General features: G+C 42.8%; 1 protein-coding gene across 1 annotated transcript in view; it reads right to left on the bottom strand.

Moving 5' to 3' along the window:
* LOC124723106 (collagen alpha-1(XI) chain-like) overlaps nt 1–21,307 on the bottom strand; it is a 543,500-nt gene extending 522,193 nt beyond the window's left edge. Inside the window, exon 1 of the mRNA XM_047248286.1 lies at nt 21,230–21,307. Within this exon, the coding sequence (XP_047104242.1) occupies nt 21,230–21,302 (73 nt within the window). The 5' untranslated portion in view covers nt 21,303–21,307. The remainder of the gene's footprint in view (nt 1–21,229) is intronic.
* Between the last annotated feature and the right edge of the window lie 1,916 nt (nt 21,308–23,223).

Below are 23,223 nucleotides of genomic sequence, written 5' to 3'. Positions count from 1 at the left end.
GTTTGACTCAATGCCCAGGCGTATCAAGGCCGTTATTATGGCCAGAGGTTGTTGTTCTGGGTACTGATTTCTCAGGATCTATGCTGCCAAATTGCGTGAAAATGTAGTCACATATCAGTTCTAGTATAATATATTTGTCCAATGAATACCCGTTTATCATCTGCATTTCTTCTTGGTGTAGTAATTTTAATGGCCAGTAGTGTATTTGTTGTATCCACGTAGACACCTCCCACAAATGGTATCAAACTGCGCTAGTGCACTGCACGAACGTTCAATAAAATAAAAGACTGCGTTATTTACTTCGTTCTGCTGGATCTGCTGGATCTAACGCTATCAGACAAGTCATTTTTATATAAATGTCCTTAGACACTCCCCTGAGGTACGTCCGAAGCTACGTTCACACCTAACAATATCACCCCGTTAAGAACAACGAGCTGAATTCTATCTGCTCAATCTAATCACAAAACTGGTCCAATATTCAGTAAGTTCAAAATTTATTTACTGGGGGACACAAAATAACTGTGTAGCAGGCCCCCTGGATATCAAGGAACGCTGCATCAGCCTGGGAGCCGCTATTTACTGCCATCTCGACTTCTCAAGCTCACTGTTCGAGGAATCCGTGTTAATTCCTACAGAAGAGAATTCCGATACCTAATAAGGTTCCATCACGTTCTATGATTCTACATCTCATTGATGTCAGCGTTGGAAGTCGATAGTTAATGCACGCTTATCCCACAATTCTTCTTGAAAATTAGAGTGATCAATGGCTTTTTTTTCCAAGCGCTTGGAATGCTTTGTTGGATCCTGCTACCTATGGTAAACTGCTACCAGAAAGGGAGCAACTTCTTTCACATAGTCTATGCAGTCTCGTGTACGTATTCCGTCAGGTCCAGATGTCTTTGGCAATTTTAGTTCTTAAAATACCGTGATCACTTATGTTAATAGCTATCATTTCAGCATACGCGCGATGATTGAAAAGAGGAACTGCAATACGATCGATCTCTGTGAAACGACTTTCAAGGATGGAATACAGTATTTCGGCCTTCTGTATGTTATTCTGCGTCTCAGTACCAGTATGATCACTGAGAGGAATCGAAATGACTAGAAGTGGTACGCCTTACCTTCCGCCGTGCACCGTACGGTGGCTTGTGGAATATTGTATGTATGTACGGCCGAACGGGGTAGCCGCACGGTCTGGGGTGTCTTGTCACGGTCCGCGCGGCTCTCCCCGTCAGAGATTCGAGTCCTCCCTCGGGCATGGGTGTGTGTGTCGTCCTTAGCGTAAGTTAATTTAAGTTAGAATAAACAGTGCGTAAGCTTAGGGACCGGTGACATCAGCAGTTTTGTCCCGTAAGACCTTACCACAAAATTCCAAATGTATGTACGTAGAGCGATTCAAGAGGTAATTTTGATCCTTTTACTGCTTTCATATACGACCAAAGCCTCTTAGGATTGTTCATCATTTGGATGCATAAAATTAACTTTAAAAGTCAATGACTACATCTCGGATTACTCTGTTACTCTAATTTAGGCTTAGATTAGATTTTGATCGTAAATAATGATATGTCTTTAAATCTATGACGAAGCCCACTTTGATTTCGTAGCACTTTTCTAACACGGTTATTCAAACACGACTGGTATGTCCCGTCCCTGAGAACCTTTCCTGAAACATAAATGTCAGAAGCGTGTTGTATTATACTGTCGAATTTTACTTACAGTGGCAAACCAGGGTCTTCAGACTTCCTTTGATTACGGGATACACAAAAATTCCTTAATATCAAAAGGGTAGCAGTTTTTCAATCAATGCTTCTGACTATTCTATGCTAAATAATGCCCTCAGTTGTTTAAGGCATTACGGATGTCCGATGTTTATTACTACTGTTAGGAGATTTTGCCATATAAACAAGACAGTTCATTTCTGTGCCATCAATAACTCTTGAGCCTTTTTGAACTCATATTTTTTCATAATCCAAACGAAGAAACGTTAGGAATTAACGCCCTGTCGACGACGATGCCACTGAAGACTGAACAAAATCTGTGACTACGTAATTATTGGGAAATAAATTAACCCGAGCCTTCCAAAGAAATCATAGCGGCATTTACCTTAAGCGATTTAGGGAATCTAAGGAAAATATTAATTTTGATGATCGAACATTTAATTGAAAACTGGAGAAAAGCCGATGTAGTCTCAATATTTGTAAACTAAGGTATCGGTATGTTGTATAAACTCGTTATAAACTTATTTTTCTGCATTTATGAAAATTGAAGATTGCAAAAGGATATGTCATGTTTAGTATTGCCTTCATCATTCGTGTGCCACATTTCCAGTTACCCTCCTCCGCTATTAAGAATTCAGCTTCATGAAGCTAATCAGGGGAGGTTGTTTTCGAATCACAAAGGCTATCAGGAACGAACTATCACGAAAATTTCCAATCTAATACAGATTCTATTTCATCTTAGTTTCTCCTGAGTACGTTAGATGAAGTCATCAGTAGAAAGCTATCTAGGTGCAGCTGAAGTCAGATCTCGAAGAAGATGAATGACTAAGATGTTGAATCAGACTTAATGTGACGTTGTAAGTTTGTCCTTGCTTCCTGGGTAAAGAGCGTCATAATCTCTAGTTTCAGTCCTCTGTCAAAGTAAACATTAGAAACAATTACACTATGCGCATACAGGTAGCACGACAATAATACACACTGTTGTCCAAAATTAAAGCAACAAACCGCTATTTCTCCTTGTTGTATAATCATACAAAATGTCAACAGATGTCAGTGCAATCGTGTTCTTCACGGAAGTTGGCATTCCGTCAATGGACAACCACGTCAACGATTACATCAGGGCACCTACTAAACGGCTTAGTGTTTGCCGGGTAGTCTTACATCCACATCCACAATGGGTGTGTATACAGTCACATACGGTGTAGTATGGCTCAAAGAAGATGCCTACCAGACTCTCTGAGATGGAGGACCATAAGAAGAATGGAAGCAGCACAGCCGCTAACTGATGTTCTGTTGTTTCTCTGGTGTGGCAACAATTTATAGAGGCCGAATCAGTATCCCAAGACCAGGGAACGGTCGACCACGTGTAACGGCACGACGGTGCTGCCTTAGTACTGCACGGCAACTGGCATCTGACCTCGCAGCATCCACTGGACGTGGGTATTGAGACAAACGGTGTTCAGAAGGCTTCGGCAGAGTAGCCTTTATTGTCTGAGACCTTCTGTATGTGTACCTATGATGCGTCTTCACGGAAGGGAACGTCGAGAGTGGAGTCGTCAACAATCTAACTGGACGGTTGAGCAGTGGGCACCAGCCGCTGTGGCCGAGCGGTTCTAGGCGCTACGGTCGCAGGTTTGAATCCTGCCTCGGGCATGGATGTGTGTGATGTTCTTAGGTTAGTTAGGTTAAAGTAGTTCTAAGTCTAGGGGACTGATGACCTCAGATGTCCATAGTGCTTAGAGCCATTTGAACCATTTTGAACAGTGGGCCAACGTTCTTTTCGCAAATGAGTCTCGATCTGGTGTGGAGAGTGATTCTCGACGTATTCGCATCTGGAGGGAACGTGGAGCACGATTTCGGAATCCAAATATTGTGGAAAGAGTTGGATATCGAGGAGTATTCTTAATGGTGTTGGCAGGGATTATGTTGACTACTCGAACACTTCTTCATGAAATTGTACGAGTGAATCGGCAAGGTTTGACTGCTGTCAGGTATCGCGACGAGATCTAGGGACCTTATGTGTGGTTGTCGCAAGGTGGTGTGGGCCCGGACTTCGTATTGATGGACGATAATGCCCGACGTCATAGAGGACGGGTGGTTGATGCTTTCTTGGTAACGAAAGATAACGCACGCATGGCGTGCCCTGTTCGCACTCCCGATTTGAGTCCCATAAAGCATGTCTGGGATGCGCTAGGGTGACAGGTTGCATCACGTCATCATCCACAAATCACTCTCTAAGACTTGCGAGCAGCTCTGCGGAAGACGGAAGAGTGGGCGTTACTTTCTTAACATGAGACTGATGACATCACTCACAGCACGCCCCGTCGTTGTCAGGTCTGTATTGCAGCCAGACGTGGTAACACTTCGTGCTGAGCACATTAAACAGTTGTCGGAATGTGTTTGCAAATCCGTTAAGTTTGACAAAAAACGAAGAATATTTTCGTCTACCGTTATGCATGTTGCAGTTGTTTACGTTCTGTGTTCTTTACATTGTTTCTAGCCGGCCGGAGTGGCCGAGCGGTTCTAGGCACTTCAGTCCGGAACCGCGCTGCTGCTACGGTTGCAGGTTCGAATCCTGCCTCGGGCATGGATGTGTGTGATGTCCTTAGGTTTAAGTAGTTCTAAGTCTAGGGGACTGATGACCTCAGATGTTAGGTCCCATAGTGCTTAGAGTGATTTTTCTAGCTTGCTATCACGTGTTTACAGTTTTGTGGCAAGATAAAGGCAATCTTGCAAAGTTTCCGTTGTTGCTTTAGTTTTGGACACCAGTGTATTTCTCAGGGAGGGTTGCATGCACAGGATGAGGCAGCTAAGACATGCCATCTTAAACATATTGAGGATGAAGAAATATGTCGAAGCGCGGTTTTCGCTACGTTATACTGGACAATATGGCGAATTTCCTGACGTTCGCAAGTAATTTTTATGTTTTATAGCCACCAATCACGACACCGACTTGTTTTTATTCTAATGGAACTTTTTGCATCTTTTCTGTGACATTTGAAAGAAGCTTCTCAGAGAACTTCAACGTTATAACATGTATGGGATTTGATCAAATGGTAATAAGACAACAGCGTGGCAGACCACTATGCGTCCGTCATGAGAAGAGGTTCCACAAACCTCTGCCCTGTTATACCAAGTATAAGCAAACACGTAACGCAAGTTTGGTTCTTGTGTTCACTAGTGCCCTTGGAGCCCATCAGTCTGTGCTCTGCTCCTTTAGCAGTCAGACAACTTGCTCGTAGAGCTATTGAGACATTCTCTATGTATACGGCAGTCGAAAAAGTGAATACTGTTTATGGCGAACGTCGCCAAACTCTAAGAGCAGCAGTGATGTTGTGTGCTGAAGACTAGCCAGTGTGTGCCAAGCACTCACGATCTGTCTTTGCAAATATTATAAAGAAAAGTTCTACAACTGGAAGTGTAGAGAATAAAATACGCTGAAGAAAAAGAAGAGCAACTGGTAAAAGAAATGAAAATATTTAGCAATGCAAATGTCACGAAGAGACATCTCGAAAGTACAAGAGCGATTAACCGAACGAGTGTTCTGTGAACACTAAATTCCATCGCATTTCATCCTTTTCACATTTCGCTGCATCTACAGCTCCATGGAAATGACTTCCAAAATTAGTTACAGTTCTCTGGATGTTATCTTTGAAAAGTGCAAAGTGATGTGGCATATCTGTGTAAAATTTTGTTTAAGGAAGAACCTTCGTTTACAAACCTTGGACAAGTCTATCTTCGCAATACATACAAAATGTCAGTTGAAAATTCACGCTGGCTCAAAGAAGTAGATAAAAACAACGCTCATCGTTTGGTGCGTGTTTTCAACACCTGCATCATTGGTCGTTGTTTTATTGATGGTAATCCAAAAACAAAGTAGTATCTCGAGATGCTAAGATATGTCGCTGCTGCAGTTATAGGACAATCAGTGTGGTACCAACATGACGATGTCGTTCCTTTTTCTCACATGTAATGACAGACCATCTTAAGATAACATTTGGAGAGCATCGAAACGGTAATTCATGAAACGCGAAATGATCTGTACATTAACCAAACTCAACATTTCTGTACTTTTATCTGTGGCGAAAATTAAAATAACAGGTGTAGTAGGAAACACTTATGGCTCCGGAAGGCATAAAAGGCCTTATAACACGAGCCTGTGCTGCCTGTAACTCCAGATGAAATTCAACGTGCAGTATTGTTTCTCAAGAATCCCTTTATAGCGTGTAGTAATGCTCATGGTCAACATTTTGAGTATTTGGTATGGCGCCGTGATAATAAACACACGAATGTGCTTGTTCACATTTGGTACAGTAAGGCAGACGTTCGTGGAACCTTTCGTCCTGACGGTGAAACAGTGGTTTGCATCGCTGTTATCTTGATACTATTTGCAAAAGTCACATACTTATTATGTCACTGAAGTTCTCCGAGAAGCTTCTTTCAAGTGCCACAGAAAAAAATATATACAGGGTGTTTATAAATGAATATCGGGATTTCAACGCTTTATAATATTTATTACATTAAACTTGCAGTTATAAATGATATGTCAAATGAAAGAGCAACTCAAATAGTTTTACCAAGAACCTTATAAATGTTAAATGTATGCACCATTTGTCACACAGCACATATCAAGTCTATAGCCGAGTTATTCCCAAACGTTGATAAGTGCGTCTTCAGTGATTGTAGCAACAGCAATGGCTCTTCCCTCAGTTGAAGGAAAATGAGTCAGAGAACATTTTCCAGCAAGATGGTGCGCTACCTCACTGGCACAGCGAAGTATGCGATTGGTTGAACTTCACTGTACCCAAGCGCTGGATAGGCCGCAGGGAGCCCAATGACAGGGCTTCCTTTGCATGCCCTCCACGTTCACCCGATCTTTCGCAATGCTATTTTTTCCTTTGGGGCTTCATCAAGGATCGTGTTTATGTGCCTCCGCTATCAGCAGACCTCCCTGGATTAAGAAGCCGGATTGAAGCAGCTGTTCCTACAATCGCTGAAGACACACATATCAACGTTTGGGAAGAACTCAGCTATAGACTTGATGTGTGCCGTGTAACAAATGGTGCTCACATTGAACATTTATAAGGTTCTTGGTAAAACTGTTTGAGTTGCTCTTTCATTTGACATATCATTTATAACTGTAAGTTTCATATAATAAATATTATAAAACGTTAATACCCCAATATTCATTTATAAACAGCCTGTATTTCCGTTAGAAAAAAAAGTCGGTGTCGTAATTCGGCGACCGTAAAAGATAAAAATTCTTTGCGAACGTCAGGAAATTCGCCATACTGTCCGCTATAACTTGGTAAAAACCGCACCTCGATATATTTTCTCATTACCTCTATATGTTTGTGATGGTATGTTGTATCTGCCAAATGCTGTATATCTATATTAAAGTCTAAGACAGCTAAAAAGGATTTCTGGAAGTTTTCAGTCTCTGGAAGAATATTGAAAAAGTACGTACTTCTGTAAATAGCTGAATAGCTTAAGGCACGATTTGGAACAACAAGACAGTGCAGAGGGCTCTGTACTCTTCCCTCTAGTTTAATTTTTTTAGTTTGCGGTTTAACTATTCTTCATCGTTAATAAGTTATTCTTATGGAGAATAATGCCGGCCGGAGTGGACGAGTGGTTCTAGGCGCTACAGTCTGGAACCACGCGACCGCTACGGTCGCAGGTTCGAATCTTGCCTCGGGCATGAATATGTGTGATGTCCTTAGGTTAGTTAGGTTTAAGTAGTTCTAAGTTCTAGGGGACTGATGACCTCAGAAGTTAGGTCCCATAGTGCTCAGAGCCATTTGAACCATTTTTTTGGTGAATAAGCCAGTGGTAGAGGATGTGAACGCGTGGTATATATTATAATGGGCTGTATACTCCGTGCTATTAGAACTGACGAGAGGTGAGAAATTTCCATAAACAATACTAAAACGTGGTGGCATATGACTAATCCTCGTATGTAAGACCCTCGGTTTTAATTACGATATCTCTTCTTCCTCTTATGAATTGTACAGCTGACATTATAGATCAAATTTGCCAGACGGTCCAGTGAATGTGCAGTCTGTCTTGGTGTGGGACATTTTAGTTGGCGTTTATACTTATCTACACTTGTGCTCAGCTGATACGAAAAAATGTGTAGTGTTATGTATGGCAGACCTAGTACATAATTCGTATATCACCTAGAAAGTAAGGGCCGCACGGGATTAGCCGAGCGGTCTGATGCGCTGCAGTCACGGACTGTGGGGCTGGTCCCGGCGGAGGTTCGAGTCCTCCGTCGGGCATGGGTGTGTGTGTTTGTCCTTAGGATAATTTAGGCTAAGTAGTGTGTAAGCTTAGGGACTGATGACCTTAGCAGTTAAGTCCCATAAGATTTCACACACACACACTTAGAAAGTAAGTAAAGACCTCGCCAGGTGATGTTCTTCAGCACATGAATCTTGATCTGTCCAGATACTTCTTCTGTGCACAGAGGACAATGAGAATTCTCTGTCAACAACACGTGTATGCGAAACATAGTATCGACAAGAAAATACACTCCTGGAAATGGAAAAAAGAACACATTGACACCGGTGTGTCAGACCCACCATACTTGCTCCGGACACTGCGAGAGGGCTGTACAAGCAATGATCACACGCACGGCACAGCGGACACACCAGGAACCGCGGTGTTGGCCGTCGAATGGCGCTAGCTGCGCAGCATTTGTGCACCGCCGCCGTCAGTGTCAGCCAATTTGCCGTGGCATACGGAGCTCCATCGCAGTCTTTAACACTGGTAGCATGCCGCGACAGCGTGGACGTGAACCGTATGTGCAGTTGACGGACTTTGAGCGAGGGCGTATAGTGGGCATGCGGGAGGCCGGGTGGACGTACCGCCGAATTGCTCAACACGTGGGGCGTGAGGTCTCCACAGTACATCGATGTTGTCGCCAGTGGTCGGCGGAAGGTGCACGTGCCCGTCGACCTGGGACCGGACCGCAGCGACGCACGGATGCACGCCAAGACCGTAGGATCCTACGCAGTGCCGTAGGGGACCGCACCGCCACTTCCCAGCAAATTAGGGACACTGTTGCTCCTGGGGTATCGGCGAGGACCATTCGCAACCGTCTCCATGAAGCTGGGCTACGGTCCCGCACACCGTTAGGCCGTCTTCCGCTCACGCCCCAACATCGTGCAGCCCGCCTCCAGTGGTGTCGCGACAGGCGTGAATGGAGGGACGAATGGAGACGTGTCGTCTTCAGCGATGAGAGTCGCTTCTGCCTTGGTGCCAATGATGGTCGTATGCGTGTTTGGCGCCGTGCAGGTGAGCGCCACAATCAGGACTGCATACGACCGAGGCACACAGGGCCTACACCCGGCATCATGGTGTGGGGAGCGATCTCCTACACTGGCCGTACACCACTGGTGATCGTCGAGGGGACACTGAATAGTGCACGGTACATCCAAACCGTCATCGAACCCATCGTTCTACCATTCCTAGACCGGCAAGGGAACTTGCTGTTCCAACAGGACAATGCACGTCCGCATGTATCCCGTGCCACCCAACGTGCTCTAGAAGGTGTAAGTCAACTACCCTGGCCAGCAAGATCTCCGGATCTGTCCCCCATTGAGCATGTTTGGGACTGGATGAAGCGTCGTCTCACGCGGTCTGCACGTCCAGCACGAACGCTGGTCCAACTGAGGCGCCAGGTGGAAATGGCATGGCAAGCCGTTCCACAGGACTACATCCAGCATCTCTACGATCGTCTCCATGGGAGGATAGCAGCCTGCATTGCTGCGAAGGGTGGATATACACTGTACTAGTGCCGACATTGTGCATGCTCTGTTGCCTGTGTCTATGTGCCTGTGGTTCTGTCAGTGTGATCATGTGATGTATCTGACCCCAGGAATGTGTCAATAAAGTTTCCCCTTCCTGGGACAATGAATTCACGGTGTTCTTATTTCAATTTCCAGGAGTGTAGAATTTCAAGGTAGGAAAATTCATGCTATTGAGTTGCGCTCGACATAACTGCGTACGTATCTAGATCCGGATGAAATTTGCACGCGTGATGTCACGCGCAAATGACGGACTGATTCCATCATAAACGCTAATGACTACTCTTCACCCGTTGTTGGACAATATTGCTTCGTCTCTAATGACTTCTTTGATTTTTAACTCAACTAATGGGTACTGATACCATCGTGGTGTCATAGCTCTCCTGCTTAGCCGAGGACGCTAATGAACACTAGAGCGGTGGAATTCAATGCGAAAGTAAAGTACAAGTACTGGTGAGTGATCATTATGGGCCAAGTCGAGATGACTGGAATATGTGTCGGCACCAAGTTTCACTCACTCCATTCTGTTCATTCCACACTCGGACGTAGAAACACCACACAGCGTACGGACTCACGAAAGTCATCATTAGGAGACATATACACATTTAACATATTCCGCTGAGGAAAACTGAAGAAAGGAAGATTGGTCAGATTTTCAATGTTACACCGATACAGCGTTCGTTACACTTAGAGTTTCTGGACAAACTATACCGGCATTCATCTGCAGTGGTTTAGGAAAACCACGGAAGAAGCTAAATCATAGGCGTTTAAGGGTCACTCCTCCCGAATACGTATATCCAACTGTCTTAAGCACGGCGCCCATCTCGCTAGTCGAGGGATGAAAATGGAGCACTCTTTTGGCGCCTCCAACTAATTATCTCGGCAAACATTGGCGATACAGTAACGGACAGTTGTTTCCTGCCTAGCGCTTCTCAACACGCTGTTGATTGTTTAGCTGCCTTATGCTGTTCAGCTACTCTAGTTGTACATTGTGCATCTTCATGTTAATAATACTATAACTTTCCTGTCTAAAGATAAAATAATAAGATGAAAAGTGAGATGTGCGGAGTATTTGCCTAACAAGGAGGGCCGATGGTGAAGACGCGGCCGCGAATAGCGCGAGCGCTGGCGTGCCGCACGTGGCAGAGCTAGCGGCGGGCGGGCAGTGCCAGTGAATGGGCTGCGTTATGGCCCGGCCAGAGGTTATCGCTCGCCACAAAACAACTCCCGGCTAAACATTTCACGCACTCCCCGGCCACACGAACGCGTTAATGCACACGTCGCTTCTTCTGCTTCGACATCTGGCAATTTTCGTTATAGCCATGTAACATGCGACCCAGTCAAGAAGAGCCGGCGGCTCTGGAACGTGGCACGTCTTGTTTAGCCTCTCATATAACTAATTCCTCGTCGCAGTCATCATTCACAATGTCATTATACATTATAAATGACCTAGTACATTATAAATGACCTAGTAGATAGTGTCGGAAGTTCCATGCGGTTTTTCGCGGATGATGCTGTAGTATACAGAGAAGTTGCAGCATTAGAAAATAGCAGCGAAATGCAGGAAGATCTGCAGCGGATAGACACTTGGTGCAGGGAGTGGCACCTGACCCTTAACATAGGCAAATGTAATGTACTGCGAATACATAGAAAGAAGGATCCTTTATTGTATGATTATATGGCAGCGGAACAAACACTGGTAGCAGTTACTTCTGTAAAATATCTGGGAGTATGCGTGCGGAACGATTTGAAGTGGAATGATCATATAAAATTAACTGTTGGTAAGGCGGGTACCAGGTTGAGATTCATTGAGAGAGTCCTTAGAAAATGTAGTCCATCAACAAAGGAGGTGGCTTACAAAACACTCGTTCGACCTATACTTGAGTATTGCTCATCAGTGTGGGATCCGTATCAGGTCGGGTTTACAGATGAGGTAGAGAAGATCCAAAGAAGAGCGGCGCGTTTCGTAACAGAGTTATTTGGTAAGCGTGATAGCGTTACGGAGATGTTTAGCAAACTCAAGCGGCAGACTCTGCAAGAGACGCGCTCTGCATCGCGGTGTAGCTTGCTGTCCAGGCTTCGAGAGGGTGCGTTCCTGGATGAGGTATCGAATATATTGCTTCCCCCTACTTATACCTCCCGAGGAGATCACGAATTTAAAATTAGAGAGATTTGAGCGCGCACGGAGGCTTTCCGGCAGTCGTTCTTCCCGCGAATCATACGCGACTGGAACAGGAAAGGGAGGTAATGACAGTGGCACGTAAAGTGCCCTCCGCCACACACCGTTGGGTGGCTTGCGGAGTATCAATGTAGATGTAGATGTAGATGTAGATGTAAAGATGGTGTGCAGCTAATCGAGTCAGAAAGGACTTAAACAAACTAAACAACCGGTAATTCCACTTAACTGCTTTGACAAAATTCTATTAATATGAACTTTTATGAAATACATTTTTGACTGTAATCCATGCAGTATAACTGTGTTCTTAAAAAGCTATTACAGCTCCAGCAGACTCTCAAATAACGTCAATTTCAATAGTGCGAATAGCCAGCAGTTCCGCTCTTAGGCATGTGGTGAACAATAAGATGTTGTAATATCCATACAGCTTACCTAAAGTTGTGCTCTACCAAAACTGCAATACAGTAGTTTTGGCACAGTACATAAATGACATAACAAATAGGAGTACCAGTACTGTTGGTAGCGTTGGTAGAGAAAGAAACGTAAATGATTGTGTGTGTGAGAGAAACTGGTAGCTGACGACGTCTCTTTCTTTTTGCTTGTTTGTTATGCACATAATTAGAACCGCACATCGTTCAGTGATAGTTCATTGTGTATTTTATATTCTTACAAAAATGATCTGCATTTTACAAGTACTAAAAATTAGTTGATTGCGTAAATTCTGTGCTTTCCTGTAACCAAAACTATTATTTTTGATACGGGTGCAGTTGACATGCACAAACATGGAAAACTACCACACCTATGCTAACTTATGACAGTCTACGACAGCTTACGGTAGTTTTACAGCTCTAACGTTGCCCCTATGAGGCTGCGGTAGTATTAAAGTTTCCGCTAGCTAAATCGGGATGAATAACCTTTAAAGCCGATTTAGTGGAAAAAAAAAATTTTCACTTGGAATGTTGCACGTAAATATAATTTTAATTGTTGCTAGATTACAAAAATTTCCCAGGAACTTGAAAGTCGGCCACACTTTTCTTTCAGTGAAAGATGAGACATCCCAAAGTAATGTTACTACCTATGTGTTGATAGGACGAAACGCTGTTTCCTCGTAAAATGCAGTAGGCTTTATATGTACAATGGGCGTGCTCCTGGTATTTGTTAAATTTTTCGGGAATCGCCGTGAGCAAGCTGTCATGCTGCTTAGAGAGCTGCATCGCCCAAGAGCGAAAAACCGTACTGTTGTCTTATTTTTGAAGGCAGTATATTTGCACTTCTAGAACAAGCGTTGTGGTATAGAAGAGATAGATTTGGAAGGAAACTCGTGTTGCCCTAGGTGAGTTAATAAAATCACCTTAAAAGCTACACAGTATCAAAGACATACTTATGTCCTTTTTCTCCAGTCAGAAAGAATGTATATGTTTCTTCTGGATCGATAGCATATTCCATGACTTTTCTGGTGCGCATCCGGCTCGAGCGGAGGGAGTGGAGGGAGAAGGAGAAGGATTAGGATTTAATGTTCCGTCGACGACGAGATCATTAGAGATGTAGCATATAAAGTCGTCGAGGGGAAGGATACGGAAGAAAATTGACCGTTTCCCCTCAAAGGAACCCTCCCAGAAGTCGCCTTAAGCGATTTAGAGAAATCACGGGAACAGGAATCTAGATGGCCGTATGGGAATTTGAACCGTCTTCCTTCCGAATGCGAGTCCAGTCGGCTAACCACTGCATGACCTTTCTCCATGTACGCATCGGGTTATCATTACAACTTTTCCCCGCATTTCTGCTAAAAACTTGCAGGCCATGTCAAGGCATGTCGGTGGATGACTGCTAAATGTGCCTACTTATCCTTTCCTTCGATGAGGTGGGAAGACGGTCGGTAGGTTTTTCAGTCGAAATACCGGAAGAAGTCATAATTTCCTGGACGAGCACCCGAAAAAGGTGGAATAAGGATGATCGAGTCGAGTCACGCACGCTCCAGCCTGCTTCAGAAGGTAGTGCGCCAACAATGAAATATGTGAGAGACATTATTAGGCAACCATTGTGGCTATGGTTAAACTCTGTGTCTGTGTTTTGAGCAGTAGGGTGATTTCCCGAAATCCGTTCCCTGTATCTATTTTGATCTATGATTTTGGATCAAAAATTATAAATGTAAAAGCAATATGGCCACAGATTCCCAGAATAAATCTAATAGCTTGTTGTAATCTTACGTAATGGCATGACAACGTTACATTCTTACTTAACTCTCTTATATCAAAACCATTAACAGCTGTTCCCTTCCTCAATAATTATGTAAACTGTTTTCTACGGATGTATACTCAAGAATATCGCAACTCTAAAAAATGGCTCTGAGCACTATGGGACTTAACATCTATGGTCATCAGTCCCCTAGAACTTAGAACTACTTATACCTAACAGAGAAAATCGCAACTCTGCCTGTAAACTATTTCACTCACCAATTGAATCTTTGTTATGCCGGCTGCATTAATGTTTCTAGTTTTTACAGGCATTAATCTACTTTTATAACAGTTTGACATACTTCTCTTTTTGCGCATGTAAGAGTGGAAGTGGACGGTTATTTGTTCGCGCTAAGCCGATTAGTAGATAGATTTCTAACTAAAAACGTCTATCCTTTACCTTTTATTTGTTTTTCGTGCGTAAGACTGAACAATTTAATTTTTGATTTTTAATTTTTATTTTTGAGGAATACAGATCTTTGTGAATAGAGGTTTACACTATGAGTCGTGTTCGAAAAAAATATTGTATGGATATTTTTCTCAGTACTTCCAACTATCTTAAAAGTAATGTTTCAGTTTACATCAAGTACTTATAAAGGATAGGCTTGTATCTGAAACTATAGTATAAATATGAATCTCAGTAAGAAAAAAGTGAATTTTCTGTCGTTCGACAAGCTCCAGAGCGTCATCGCTCAACTTGCTGCCATAACAACTTGTTATGGAGTAGTGCCCGCCTCACAAGGTAACCAACAATATGTGATAGAGTTTTCCTGATCTTGCCGTAATTTATCAACCCTAGAGAGCTTTATCATTTATCCCACCCCCTCCTTCCCCACTCATTTTTACGAACTTTCAACTGTAATAATCACTACAGCGGCTTACCTTCATGTTGTTGTTGTTGTTGTGGTCTTCAGTTCTGAGACTGGTTTGATGCAGCTCTCCATGCTACTCTATCCTGTGCAAGCTTCTTCATCTCCCAGTACCTACTGCAACCTACATCCTTCTGAATCTGCTTGATGTATTCGTCTCTTGGTCTCCCTCTACGATTTTTACCCTCTACGCTGCCCTCCAACACTAAATTGGTGATCCCTTGATGCCTCAGAACATGTCCTACCAACCGATCCCTTCTTCTAGTTAAGTTGTGCCACAAACTTCTCTTCTCCCCAATCCTATTCAACACCTCCTCATTAGTTATGTGATCTACCCATCTAATCTTCAGCATTCTTCTGTAGCACCACATTTCGAAAGCTTCTATTCTCTTCTTGTCCAAACTATTTATCGTCCATGTTTCACTTCCATACATGGCTACACTCCATACAAATACTTTCAGAAACGACTTCCTGACACTTAAATCTATACTCGACGTTAACAAATTTCTCTTCTTCAGAAACGCTTTCCTTCCCATTGCCAGTCTACATTTTGTATCCTCTCTACTTCGACCATCATCAGTTATTTTGCTCACCAAGTAGCAAAACTCCTTTACTACTTTAAGTGTCTCATTTCCTAATCTAATTCCCTCAGCATCACCCGACTTAATTCGACTACATTCCATTACCCTCGTTTTGCTTTTGTTGATGTTCATCTTATATCCTGGACACTGTCCATTCCGTTCAACTGCTCTTCCAAGTCCTTTGCTGTCTCTGACAGAATTACAATGTCATCGGCGAACTTCAAAGTTTTTATTTCTTCTCCATGGATTTTAATATCTACTCCGAATGTTTCTTTTGTTTCCTTCACTCCTTGCTCAATATACAGATTGAATAACATCGGGGAGAGGCTACAACCCTGTCCCACTCCCTTCCCAACCACTGCTCCCTTTCATGCCTCTCACCTCTTATAACTGCCATTTGGTTTCTATACAAATTGTAAATAGCCTTTCGCTCCCTGTATTTTACCCCTGCGCCCTTCAGAATTTGAAAGAGAGTATTCTAGTCAACATTGTCAAAAGCTATCTCTAAGTCTACAAATGCTAGAAACGTAGGTTTGCCTTTCCTTAATCTAGCTTCTGAGATAAGTCGTATGTTCATGTTGAAATGATTTGATAGTATCTAATGATGAGCACGGCTTAGTTGTCTAGACTTTTGGAAAGATGTTGAAGTGAGTATGAAATCAAATGAGTTTTAAAGCCTGTAATTCTGAATGCGATTCGAAACAAAAATGAAATTTCACAATCAGATGGTTTCCGCACATCGCTGAGTATTTTCTGTGCTTCAGAAATTTTTGCCTTTGCAAAAAATACTTTGATGTACACATGAAGTATGGTATGATTGGACAAAACTCTATTACGCTGCTGGGCTGCCCTAAGACATTTCTTAGGAAATTATCGTCAGCTTACTGTTGAATGCTGGGCGGTGTCCGAATAATCACGCCTAGTGCTTGAAGGGAAAAGAAGTTATCCAAATAAATACTTCGGTGCAAGATTTTCCTTCATTATGTGCAGATATCCTTGCTATTTTCCGTCAACAGTCACTCCCAGTTTCTGCGATTTAGATATTCCGTACTACCACTAATTTTTGTTAACAAATCTTACGGGAGATTTCTGCAATTGATACAAACCTCATTCGTGCCCACGGACGGAAATGAAACCGCGACCCCATGGTTACCGGCACCTTGCATTACAGAGAACGACTATGTGTATTACACCATTTGTGTTGAAAATAAGTAGATGCTACAGCTATGCTACATTTTCATTGTCGATAAAAATCGAGAACTGAAGAGTGCAAATGGAGAAAGTTCTAAGTGCGAAATGTGACATTTGTTAGGAGAGTCAAAAAATAATGTATCTCTTTTTGCATATAACTGATATGTACCCAAAAATTAAGAAGGTATTGTGGTACCTCACCACTGCAGAAAAATAACAAGGCAAATTAGAAAATAAATAATTTTTTAAGAATTTTCTAAGTGCCATACCAGGAAATCGAGTGGTTCTACGCACCAATACGAAAGTTTTTGTTTCATGTGACATAACACAGTGACACTACGTTTAATTTTTTTTGGTAGAGAAATACAGTGGTAATATTTTAAGCAGTAGACCTGTAATAAAAAATGTTTTTCGTATCTTTCAGATTTATTACAAAACAATAACAAGGAATAAATTCAAGGAAAAATCTGTCAGTATTGACCTGTGTTTCGTACCCAAAACCATTCTTGAAAGCAGATGGTGCCAAGTTTATTGTAAAACTCCTTGTACTGTTGAGGAAGAAATGGCAACATCGCCAAGAGGACTTTCTGTTTTGCAGCGGATAAACATGGATGCTCTTTCAGACGAAGTGCGACATGACATACATCTACCATGATCTTTCCTCTTTTCAATACATTGACATTTTCCATTCTTCCGTTTCAGAGCAAGAATTTTAATACCTACTTGAGATGGATGAGTATGAGACACTTTGACCATACTTCATTTGGATATCTTACACCCCTGTATTGACAGCAATGTTTCAGCGGCATCTTTAAAGCCACTTGTATGCATTAGAAATGCATGGAATGGGTTCATAGCTTTAGCTGACTCAATAATCTTGTTTAAATCTTTCCTTGCTTACCTTTCTTTGTTTCCTTAAAACTGGAAAATCTCTGTCGCAGGTCAAAATGCTGAGCTCACTCTCCAAAAACTTGTGTTATCTCTTAAAACCATCATAGGCTAAATCGAGTGAATGTTGACGCATGACACTTGGGATTCCAGAGGGAATCAATATTTTAGCACAAGGACCATGCGAAGTCTAATAATGAATGTCTGAAACATTTTCTCCGTGACCTGACACTAGGAACAAGACCAGGGATAGGCAGAAGAATACTGAGAACGCATTAGCACTGGAAACGCGTTTTGTGAAGGAATGGCACTTTCGAAGGTTTCCGGTTCCACTCTTCAATTTATTCTGTGCATAGAAATCTCGCACTGTTATAGGATGCCCCAGAAATGTTTTAAAATCTTTCATTATTAATATGGCGCATTAATGAAACACCAGAACCATTTTCTTTGGTTAGGAATTAGAGGTCCTTGGCAATTGCTCTTGAGCATAGCTACAGAAGTTCTGCGCTACCCGGCGAAATGGTGGAATTATGAAAGAAAAGTTATAGTCTGCATCCGTGGTTACCAAAAGTCGATGTCTTCAATGGTACTGTCGTCAGATTGTCAAAACAACGATTTTACTGGGACGGTGATAGAGCGTCGTGTCAGTACCACAGCCTTGCCTGTTTGGTGTGGAAGAGTGAGACGTGGATGTTCACTTTCTTATCTTTCATTGGTACAGAGGGTTGTACTTGCGGTTCTCCGCCTCCTCCTACTATTCAAAGACGGAAACCAATGTGAAAGCTGGAAGATAGGTTTATGTTACTGATGAATACTTCAATACTATCCTAAATGTGCACATTAAATGTGTAAATTTGTACCATAACTTTGTTTTCCGGGTAGTACTGAATATAGATGTAAGTATTAAATAGTTAGATATCGTGTTCCGTGCTGCTTAAAATTTGTGAAACGTCCAGTTCAAACATCAGCGAGATTTCTCTGGATTGTTTCACAGTTATGCTACAGCGCTAGGTACAGTAGTATCTTTCGAAGCTTTGCCGGCCTGATAATCGCGTGGCACAAGTCCAAAAAACACGACCACTTGCGTGGTTGCTCATGTTCCTTGTCACGTGTGACTGTCTGTCTTATTGTGTTGGGACAGTTTCATATAAGCACATTCCACGAATTTTTGTGCTAGCTGACACCTATTCACTGTTCTGTAATTGCAATAGTTATTTTATACATGGTAATTCATCGGTTAATTCACACATTGTTGTACGAATATCTGAGCGTTATGTCAGTAGTGCTGCGTGAAATTGGCTTAATATGCACTGAAAATTACATTTGTACCAGATGCGTTGTGATAAATTGTAATTTTTAATTTAGCAGTAAAATGCACTTTGTATCTGATGAGGTACGAAAAACAGTAGATTGAAAGATTCTAGAAATCTGTTTTTAGGCGTAAATATGAAAACAGTTCCTTGAGGCGATACATTGTATCATATAATTTTCAAAATTTTTATGATTAGAGTTTCGTGACATACTAGTAGATTTTCTTACTTTTGTCGTATGGCTAGGGCCCCCCGTCGGGCAGACCGTTGGCCGGGTGCCGGTCTTTCAATTTGACGCCACTTTGGCGACCTGCAGTCGATGAGGATGATAGAATGAGGACAATACAACACCCAGTCCCTGGGCGGAGAAAATTCCTCGACCCAGCCGCGAATAGAACCCGGACCCAGAGGATTGACAATCCGTCACGCTGACCATTCAGCTACCGGGGGCGGACGTTCTAGCAGATGAAATGTAGCGATCAAGAGTTTTATTTTTCGATGCTATAAGCATTTTGAAACGTTAATGAAAATAGAAGGTATATTATTTACGTTAATACGCTAAATTTCTAAATAAAGCAAGCAAGACCTGTTATTTCTTTTTAATATCGAAGAATACTATCTCCTACAATAATATAAGGGGCATTCAAAAAGAAACGAGCCGGAGGCATAATTACAGAAACCAATACCTGTATGTTAAAAGTATTGACCCTGGATGTTGAGACACTTGTCCCACTGTGACACAAGGCGGTGAATGGCTGTCTCATAAAATTCCCGGGGCTGCGATGTTAACCAGTTCCTCACGTACAGATGGACGTCGTCGTCCGAGGTGAATCGTTTACCCGTCAGAGCCTTTTCAAGGGGACCAAAAATGACGTAATCACAGGGAGAGAGTTCCAGACTGTATGGAGGGTGGCCGAGAACCTCCCATTTGAATTTCTGCAGGAGTGCCGCGACTGTGTTGGCCATATGAGGCTTTGTGTTGGCGTGGAGCGGAATGACCCCAAGGGTGTGATTGCCTGGTCGTTTTGATTTGATCGCTTGGCGATGAGCGGTCAAGGTTTGCGAGTAACACTGAGCATTCACTTTTGTCCCGTGCTGCAGGAAATGAATCAGAAGGGGGCCATCTTGGTCAAAAAAGAAAAGGCTCTGAGGAGCAAACGATTCACGTCCGACGACGATGTCGAGCTGTACGTGCGGAATTGGTTAATATCGCAGCTCTGGAAATTTTATGAGACAGCCAGTCACTGCCTTTTGTTGCAGTGGGAAAAGTGTGTTGACAGCCAGGATCAATACTTCTGTCATCCAGGTACTGGTTTCTGTAATTATACCTACGGCTCGTTCTTTTTGAACACTCCCTGTATACAGCAAGCCGCCATAAAATTTCTCCTTAAATTGTATCACAGCTACGAATACGTTGGCAACCACCTGTTGGATGCGAAGCGTAGCGTAGCTGAAAAAGATGTCTTGTAGGGACGTCGATGTAAGCGAGGTTAACTAAAGATAGAACCGACTCGCTCTAATAGGTCTTCGGGTCCTGATTCTTCCATTGACACTCATTGAATCGTCGGTGCGGCGCGCTTCTAAGAATTTCACGAGCTATAACTTAGCGTGAGACGTATCTGATACCAAGACTGTTTCTTTTTTCTTATCGGCGGCTGTGTACCGAGTGTCGAACATATGTGTGACTCGTAAGATAAACGTTCTCAAAATATTGAGAAAATAAATTTAATAAGACAAAAAGATGGAAAGCCCCCTCTGTGGTAGGAAAAGTCTTTCGCGGTACGACGTGAAGACTGTCACGTTATAAAGTTGCATTCTTTGCTAGGAATTGGCATATGTCGTTCGTGATGTTTCGTATTTATTTATCCAAGGGCGCTCCCAAGCCACAGAAACAATTTTGGATACTATCGCGGTTTCCAGTCTCCCTGTTGTCCCTGCGGAGAAATAAATCGTTTGCAAATCAGAGCGTAGGTAGTTTAGCTATTGAGTTCCAAAACCAGAACTGAGAAAAAAATATTTCGTAAAGGGATAAAAAACAACAGTTGTTTGAAAACGTAAATCTATCGTGCCGCTCTTTCACCTAATAACGACAAATTTCTGCTTAATCCATGATGTTGTCATAAGTTATCTAGATCTAGTGATCGTTTTGCTCATACAAACATTGCAAGTGACTTGTGGGACGCTTCGTTAAAGCTATGTCGCTTAATCTTCTCACACATAGTCACCCTGTTTGCAGTTATTGCCCTTACTTTCGTGCAGTCTTCAGAGAGATTTGTCGGTCATCACCCGTTGATAACAATGTACTTCGAAATGGCTTACTTCCACGCCATCCCATTCTAAATCCTGCATTATAGTATATTACGATTTCCTGATCACAAGTTGTGCCGTATCAATTTTTTGGCCAGACTCGAGCCTGTAAGCGAGTAGGTGCCGGAGGCGGCGCAGACTCACCGGCTGTTGCGGTCGCAGCGGCCAGCAGCAGTAGCAGCAGCAGCAGCAGCGGCGGCAGCGGCGGGCCCGCCATGGCTCGCCAGCACTGACTGCGCCCGCACACGCTGCCGCCCCGCGCCGTGGTGCGCACCGCGCATGCGCCCTACCCTCACACACGCACACGCGAGAAAAAATTCCGACTCGGGAACAGTCTAGTCCTCTTCACATGTGCCACCATCTGCCAACATCACAGACCTGCGGCCGCGACGCTCCTCGCACTGCACGGGTGCAACGCCCTCCGCTTCTGCACGCACCGACTAGGGGCCTGCTTCTGGACGACGTTTCGCAACGGCAAACCACGGCTTACACAACCTCTCTTTACGTCACTTGCGCTCTCTAACAAACTAAACCCTTAAAGTAGGAGAACAGTAAAAAATGGTTCAAATGGCTCTGAGCACTATGGGACTTAACATCTGAGGTCATCAGTCCCCTAGAACTTAGAACTACTTAAACCTAACTAGCCTAAAGACATCACAAACATCCACGCCCGAGGCAAGATTCGAACCTGCGACCGTAGCGGTCGCACGGTTCCAGACTGAAGCGCCTAGAGCCGCTTGGCCACACCGGCCGGCAGGAGAATAGTAGTAACATCGGATAAATTCTAGTGTCCGATACCACCCGTCGGCTTTGACCAATGACGTCATACGTAAGGCAAAGATGCTGCGATGGATAATCTATGAATCGAACGGATTATACTCGTAAACAAATGAATGTAGTATGCCATAAAATAATACGTTTAATGCGACTATTATTTACGCGCGAATTTCATTTAAACGAGTTGAAGATGACCGAAATAAATCAGAACACGAGAGCAATTACGAGTGCATATATTATAAAATATAATAGAACAGCGTTGTGTAGAACCTGTTGCCAGCTATGTGGAAGGCGTATTATACCGTTAGCAGAGCCTGTTCTATTATATTTTCCACACGTACTGCAAAAACGATCTAAATAATGAATCGTCGAATAGTTGGAATCGGTAACTAGAAGCAACCTATGTAGGAGGTCATTTCTAGTTACCGATTCCAATATTACTGTTTGTTGCGCAAAAATCTTACATCTGAAACGTGCGTAAAAAATGATCTTGTTAGTGAACTGCAGAATACGACTAGACTTTCAAAAAATGAAAATCTTTACACACATTACTGCGCGCGCAAAGGAACAAAATGCAAAAAAGACCAAACCTTGCAACCGATAACTAGACTACACGAAAGTCACACCAGCTGCAGTAGCTCCAAATAACACTCAGTAAAATCGAGACACCAGGAGTGACAGTAAAAATAAGACATGTGTAGCAAAAACATCAAAAAGGAAAACATAATAGTCGCTACATAAAAAGAAACTTACCGCATATGAACTTTCAAAGGAGTCAAAGATCGAGGCTAAGAATGAAACAAGAACGTAAGAAGAAATAATAATGTTAGAAGGTCAAACTGTAATGAAAGAAGGAAAATCCAGAATAACTAATTAAAAAATAATAAGAAACACAAACTCCAGGCACGAATGAGTTACCACTCAAATCATTCTTCCCGCCCTCAATCAGACGCAAAATTTTAAAATAATAAAAAAAATGAAACCTAGAGTCAATCACATAAACCCTCAGGTAAAGACACAGTAATACCCCTCGGCCCACCATTGTAACCAGAAAATAATAAAACGACAGAAAAACCTCCCTCCAGAGAAACCAAAAAAGTAGCAGTCGCGCAACACAGTAACGTAAAAAAAACGCAACGTAAAACAAGAAAAAAGTATCAGACCCACCAACACCTAACTAACAAAACGAGGCCTGTACATTTTGCTGACTACTTTCATAAATGCAACAGAAATCTTTCTCTTTCCCCGCAATGACGCCCAATGATTGCAAAAACTTTATAGTTGATTTACGGTCACTCATTTTCTGAAGCAGAATTTTCGCAGTAAAAACAACTGACTCATCCATAACGAACAGCGTGAGA

Source organism: Schistocerca piceifrons, chromosome X (genome assembly GCF_021461385.2).
Source record: "Schistocerca piceifrons isolate TAMUIC-IGC-003096 chromosome X, iqSchPice1.1, whole genome shotgun sequence".
NCBI lineage: Eukaryota > Metazoa > Arthropoda > Insecta > Orthoptera > Acrididae > Schistocerca > Schistocerca piceifrons.
Note: the sequence above shows the minus strand (reverse complement) of the source record. Positions and strands in the feature narration are given on the sequence as shown.